At 35.2% G+C, this 7,116-nt stretch overlaps 2 protein-coding genes across 2 annotated transcripts; both read left to right on the top strand.

Annotated features, from left to right (window-relative positions):
• The first annotated feature begins 1,665 nt into the window (after positions 1-1,665).
• On the top strand, positions 1,666-4,752 carry LOC110660560 (G2/mitotic-specific cyclin-2). Its single transcript, XM_021818911.2, has 11 exons — positions 1,666-1,932; positions 2,032-2,164; positions 2,282-2,338; positions 2,653-2,698; positions 2,807-2,947; positions 3,043-3,168; positions 3,433-3,522; positions 3,607-3,828; positions 3,910-4,008; positions 4,114-4,292; positions 4,393-4,752. The coding sequence occupies exons 1-11, from the start codon at positions 1,878-1,880 to the stop codon at positions 4,535-4,537; spliced, it is 1,293 nt and encodes a 430-aa protein (XP_021674603.2). The 5' UTR covers positions 1,666-1,877; the 3' UTR covers positions 4,538-4,752.
• A 182-nt stretch (positions 4,753-4,934) lies between these two features.
• LOC110660570 (phosphoserine aminotransferase 1, chloroplastic) lies at positions 4,935-6,743 on the top strand. Its single transcript, XM_058137708.1, has one exon. It carries the CDS (start codon positions 5,325-5,327, stop codon positions 6,597-6,599), a length of 1,275 nt encoding a protein of 424 aa, XP_057993691.1. The 5' UTR covers positions 4,935-5,324; the 3' UTR covers positions 6,600-6,743.
• The last annotated feature ends 373 nt before the right edge of the window (positions 6,744-7,116 follow it).

The following is a 7,116-nucleotide window of genomic DNA, read 5'->3' on the forward strand; positions in this document are numbered from 1 at the left end:
ATTTTATTTTAATCATTTAACTTTATTTTATTAAAATAAAATATTCTTAATTTTAGTTTTATTTCAGAAAAAATTCCACTAACCGGTTTTAATAGGTTTTCAAAGTAAAAAAAAAATGACCATTTTACTCTTCTTTCATTTTTTTTTTATTTATCTTTACAATTAAATTAATTAACAATTTTTATCAATAAGATTATTTTGTTTAACTAAATTTATTAATTAAATTATTAATTGTATATATGTTGCTTATTATTAATTAAAATTTAATTTGTAACAAGGAAAAATAACATAATTTTAAAATTTAAAATAATATTTTATTAATATATGATATTTTTATCAATGTTTATTTTTTATATATACAAAACAATAAATAATAATTTATAGATTTATTTTTATTAAATATTAGTTTATTGTTAATAAAAAAAAATGAACCTAAAAACTACTATTGCAAGTTAAAGAGATTTTTTCATGAAACAAAATTAAAGTTAAGAGATTTTCTAATAAATTAAAGTTGAGTGATTGAAATGAAATAAACACTTAAGTTGGGAGACAGTTTGTACAATTTATAATATAAACATGCAACATAAATAGTAATAAACTGATATTTATTGAGAAAAAGGGGAAGGAAAAGAAAGAGATAGGACGGCTTGGAAATGGATTTCTAGCTACAAGTGAATAACTTCATGTGGGAAAAAAATTGTGATAGAACTCATGTTTAGATGGTTATATAAATGGCTGGCAATGGAAATGTTTGTAAATGAATTGTTTAAACTTTTATCCTGCATTAATTTGCAGCATCATCTCATGCCTAATTGGATTATCACAAGTTAAACAAATTAGCTCTTCTTTCATTCTAAATACCATTGGCTCTTCTGTACTACTAAGAATTAAGAAGCTTCCTTTCACCTCACTACTCATCACTTAGTACTTTCCTTCCAAACATTTTCTTCCCTTAAGTAGCTAAATTTTGTTTTAATGTTATTAAGGATGAAAGCGAATCTATATAGTCGACTCCAAATTTTTGGGATAAAGGATTAGTTGAGTTGAATTGAATTGTTATTAAGGAACATTCTAAAATTTTTTATTTTAAATATAATAAATTGAGATAGGGGAGTGCACTCTCAAGAGTCATCAGTTAAAAAATTATAAGAAAAAAAAAACTACTCAAGTGCATACTTTAGTTTCAAGGATGGCGAATTATCCCAAGGACATCATCAATTATTTTATGGGAAACATGATAATAATGAAAATAATAATTCAAGTAAAATGGGGTGGCTCTAAAATAAATGAATAATAATAATAACAACAATCGAATCGCACAATAAGAGCACAGGAAATTCCTTAGGTGCTGAAATGGCAAGACCTAATTGGTCCACGTTAGGAGGATAGGTCAACCGACCCTACAAAAGCCCAAGTGGAGAAGAGCGCACGGGAGCGGAAACCAAACAAAAGAAAAGTTTATAAACCCAACAGCCAAGGAAAAAGCCCATAAATAATTTGAAATCAGATGCGGCACGTCACATGCCAACTCAGTGAGTGACCGTTGTTAGGACAACAAAGGAAAGTCTTCGCCAATCCATTGATCTAACGGTCACATTTCACTAGCCGTTGGATTTGAAAAAAGGTTCATATACCCGTTGTTTAGCTTCTCTATTTCTCTCTATCTATCTAGGTTTTGTAGATTCACTTGCCTTAAGGCTCTTTTAAAATTTCAGACAAAAAAATAAAAAGGGCTCTTTTAAATGCACTTTACTTAAAGTTCATATCTTCAGGGGGCAACAGGAGGAGGACGAGGAATAGGGAGGCTTCAGGTGTTCTTGTTTAGCGGGCGTGATTGTTCCTTTCAGATTTTTGTTTTTTCTAGTTGGCTTGAGAAAATGAATATATCTGATGAGAACAATCCTAACATTGTCAAACCCACAAGTTTTCAAGGTAGAGAAGTGAAATCAATCATGAGCAGTCTGGTTATATATATAGCTGTTAAACCTCAGGATCTGACATGGGTTATTTTGTTTTCCTTGGATTTTATAGGAGGGCTTGAGATGGGTAGCAGAAAGTTTGGGCAGGAGATTAGGCACAACAGAAGAGTTTTAAATGTGTTAAATCAGAATTTTATTGGAGCAAAAGCATATCCTTGTGCTGTTAACAAGAGAGGGTTGTCAGAGTAATGGTCTTGATATGCTAATTATTTAGTTACTGACTAAGAAGTTTCATTTAGGCTAATTTCTTCTTCTTCTTCTTCTTCTGAAAAATATTCTTTTGTTGTTGTTTTTCTATTAAGAAATCATGGAGTCTCCGAAAGAAACCCACTTCATCCTTCACATCGACCGATTACAAGGTTAGAATTCGCTTTCTCTTTCTTTTGTTTGGCTGATGAGAGCAAAGAAAGAAATAAAAAAAACTATAAAGATTCAAATATTTGAATCTCTAGATCTCTTCATGTGGCGGAGATAGAAAACAATGCCTGCAGCTTAACTTAGCTAATGATTGAGTTTGAGACAAAGTATTTTACTCTTCAGCAGTTAAAATAGTATATAGCATAAAAGTTTTTAACTCATTTTAGCAAACTAGTAGTGGAGGGTTCTAAAAAAATTTTCTCATCAAAAGTTTATTTTCAAATTCTTATAGTTATGTTTGAATTTGCCACTTTAGGAAGTTTGCTGCACAATTGTCAAGTACACATCAGCACTGTCCACAGGTATCCTCTCTTCCTCTTTCAGAGAAAAAAAAAAGATGGATCTGTACCTTTAATTTCTTCTTTATTATCCAAGGCAATGCTAATCTCATTGAATATAATGTTGAGCAGGAGGCTAAGAAGCAGAAAAGCACAAATAAATTTGGAGACTGCATATTCATAGATGTCGAAGAAAATATGGCACCTGCAGACCACCCAGTACCAATGTTTTTAGAACAAACAGAAGCTATCCTTGATGAAATGGATCGGATGGTAATCTCTCTCTCTCTCTCTCTCTCTCTCTCTCTCTCTCCCATTATGGAAAATTCTTAATTTAAAACCCATAATTGACTGTCGAAATCTGTCAGGAGGAGGTTGAAATGGAGGACATAATTGAAGAACCCATTTTGGATATCGATGGCTGTGATGTAAAGAATCCACTTGCAGCTGTTGATTATGTTGAAGACATGTATGCCTACTACAGAAAAATGGAGGTAAACTTAACTTGAAAACATCTGAATTTTATATCAAGGCTCAGTTTAATATGGTTGTGAGTATATGGTGATCTCAAATGAAGATGGCTTGATTCTGAATTAATTAATTATTGGATTGATGCTTCAGAATTCAAGTTGGCAAACTTCCTAATAAGTAATTCCTGTTTTTATATAATTTTATGATATGCTTGAAAGTTAAATTCCTATGATGACTTGTAAATTTTATCCCAAGTTTGTTGACTAAATACAGCTCAATCTGTGCAGAGTTTTAGCTGTGTTTCCCCAAACTATATGGCACAGCAAATTGACATTAATGAGAAGATGAGAGCTATACTCATTGACTGGCTTATTGAGGTAAATAAAATGTTTACCACGAAATTTATTAAAATATTAATACGGTGATCCATAGTAAATGACCGTAGTTGTCTGAATCCGCAGGTGCATGACAAGTTTGAACTCATGAAAGAAACATTATTTCTTACGATTAATCTTATCGATAGGTTTCTATCACAGCAAACGGTGGTAAGAAAGAAGCTTCAATTGGTTGGATTGGTTGCTATGCTCTTAGCATGCAAGTATGAGGAGGTTTCTGTTCCAGTAGTGGGAGATCTAATTCTTATATCAGATAAAGCCTACACTAGGAAAGATGTTCTTGAAATGGTAATTTTTACTCATCTGTCTAATTGTTAGTTTCTATATTCTAATTGTTAGTTACTCATTTTCTTCCTTTACAACCTGCAGGAAAATTTGATGCTGAACAGATTACAGTTTAATATGTCACTACCAACGCCATATGTTTTCATGCAAAGGTTCCTCAAGGCTGCTCAATGTGATAAGAAGGTGAGTGAGCAGTATATTATTTTTCAGCCTATGAATCGAGTTCTTTCCTTATGGCGTTAATATATTTTGTAGTGAGGTTGTGTAATTTAATTAATCTGTGACCAGGTTGAGCTACTGTCCTTCTTTTTGATTGAGCTTTCTATCGTGGAGTATGAAATGCTCAAGTTCCCGCCATCTCTATTGGCGGCCACGGCAATCTATACTGCACAGTGCACTATCTATGGATTCAAGCAGTGGAGTAGGATCAGTAAGTGGCACAGCAACTATTCGGAAGATCAACTTTTGTGAGTATTTCTCCTATTAGCATGATTGATATTCACAGAACGTTGGTTTTCTTGCATAGGAAAGCACTAATAATAAACTTGGTTTCTTGCATACCCACAGAGAATGTTCCAGACTAATGGTTGGTTTCCACCAGAGGGCAGGGACAGGGAAACTAACTGCAGTACACAGGAAATACAATACATCCAAGTTTGACTATACTTCAAAATGTGAACCAGCACATTTTTTGTTAGAGGCTAAAAAATAGCAGGGAAATGTGTACAGCTACTGACTATTACTTGATTGGGGTTGATGGATTTATGCGCAATAATCAGCAACTTTGGTTGCGACTTGGGAATTGATATTGTGAATTGTTTAATACCTTACAAGCCATGGTTGAGATCCTATGTTCTGTTCCATTTTAACACATTTCCTCACTGTAATCTTTTTCCCTATTCAATTGAAATCAATAATTTCACGACATGTTCTAATTCAATTGAAATCAATAATTTCACGACATGTTCTAATTCAATTTTTTTTTCTCTTCCTTTGTAATTCATAATTTGATTTTAAGTTGAACAATCCAACATTGATGCTGCAATTACTAATTCTGAAAACCCTAGCGCAACTCCAACTGTCCCCACCAGTAAGATAAGGATTGAAAAAACACTTTGTTGAACTATACATGCATATATCCATAAATTAGCACTTGTCAAAATCCTGAGGAAAGTTGTTGGCAAATGGAATTTTTCTCCCTAATCCCTAATCAGCTCCCTGCCAAATAAACAACCTCGCCGCCAACTTTTGGTATTTTTGGAGTGCAAGGAAAGTAAGAAAACTGGTGATAATAAACGACACCGTTTGGTTCACTCCCACCAACTCCCTTGAACTGCTTGTGCCCATATTCAATATTATATGTAATTATATTCAACTTTTCCCTACATATACCTATCAAAGTTTCAGATTCTTTTGCCCCTCAGGAACAGAAGAGTGTTCTCCTCTGCTAAAAAAGGAACAATATTTTTCTGTGTTTCTCTTCTTCAGTCTCAGCCACCATGGCAACAAAACTCACCTCATCACCAAACTCTCTCCTCCTCCAAAATCCTTATCGCCACAACCTCCTTAAACCCAATTCCTCCGCCACCTCCTTCTCTAATTTCGCCACCCAAAATAAGCCCATTTCAATCAGATGTGCAGCCACATCAACAGCTGCAGTCTCGCCAATCCCCGCAAATCAAGATCCAGAAGACCGTGTCTTCAATTTCGCCGCCGGGCCAGCCACCTTACCTGCTAACGTCCTCCAGAAGGCCCAGGCGGAGCTCTACAACTGGCGTGGATCTGGAATGAGCGTAATGGAGATGAGCCATAGAGGAAAAGAATTTCTCTCTATTATTCAAAAGGCTGAGGCTGATCTCCGTTCTCTTTTGAATATCCCCGAAGATTACGCCGTTCTGTTTCTTCAGGGCGGCGGAACCACCCAGTTCGCCATGATCCCGTTGAACCTGTGCAAGCCCGATGACCCGGTTGATTATGTGGTTACTGGATCTTGGGGCGATAAGGCTTTCAAGGAGGCACAGAAGTTTTGCAAGCCCAAGGTGATTTGGTCTGGGAAATCTGAGAAGTATACAAAAATCTCACCTTATGAAAGTTTAGAGCAAAGCCCAGATGCCAAATATTTGCATATTTGCGCTAACGAGACCATTCATGGAGTGGAGTTCAAGGATTACCCAACTCCCAAAAATGGGATTTTGGTGGCTGACATGTCTTCAAATTTCTGTTCAAAGCCTGTAGATGTTTCCAAGTTTGGTTTGATCTATGCTGGAGCTCAGAAGAATGTAGGGCCCTCTGGGGTTACAATTGTGATAATCAAGAAAGACCTGATTGGAAATGCTCAGGAGATCACTCCTGTGATGCTGGACTACAAGATCCAGGCAGAGAACAATTCACTCTACAACACCCCTCCATGTTTTGGCATATACATGTGTGGTTTGGTCTTTGAGGATCTTTTGGCACAGGGTGGATTAACGGAGGTCGAAAAGAAGAACAAGAAGAAAGCAGAATTGATATACAAAGCTATTGATGAGAGTAATGGGTTCTACAGGTGCCCAGTTGAAAAATCTGTAAGGTCATTGATGAATGTGCCTTTTACACTTGAGAAGTCTGATTTGGAAGCTGAGTTTATCAAAGAAGCTGCTAAGGAGAAGATGGTTCAGCTTAAAGGGCATAGGTCAGTGGGAGGAATGCGAGCTAGCATTTACAATGCAATGCCACTGGCTGGAGTGGAAAAGTTGGTAGCTTTCATGAAAGATTTCCAGGCAAGGCATGCTTGAATCAGTGATTGATGTGAGTGTGCAATTCCCCTTTTTAATGGGGCTATAAACGCCTCTTATGAATTAGAGATATGTAACGTTTTTGGATTTTCTGTTGCTTCTGTTCAGTTTCATCTCAATGGATTGTTAAAATTGGTATCTTTAGTTGATTGCATTCTTGAGCAATATACTCATACAATTAATTGTGGGATGGCACTCTGCATTACCTTGAGAATGACACTGCTACTGCTATTACTAGCTAATTGGCTAAAGAATCTGAAAAAGGTGGCCGCCAGATTTCTTGTGAATGGTTATTCATGAATAAATTGGTTTACATGGGTCGGTCTCGGAACTTTGTAACTGGTTTTCCTTGTGATTGCGGTGTGCGAGTAAGGATGAACGCTGTTCTTCTGAAAAAATTTGTGCTTTAATTTTACATAAAATATGTATTTATAAAATATATATTCAAAAGAAAATTCATTTATTTTAATTTTTTTTAATATAATAACTGAATCAAATTGGTCTAATCATAATAAAA

Source organism: Hevea brasiliensis, chromosome 16 (genome assembly GCF_030052815.1).
Source record: "Hevea brasiliensis isolate MT/VB/25A 57/8 chromosome 16, ASM3005281v1, whole genome shotgun sequence".
Taxonomy (NCBI): domain Eukaryota; kingdom Viridiplantae; phylum Streptophyta; class Magnoliopsida; order Malpighiales; family Euphorbiaceae; genus Hevea; species Hevea brasiliensis.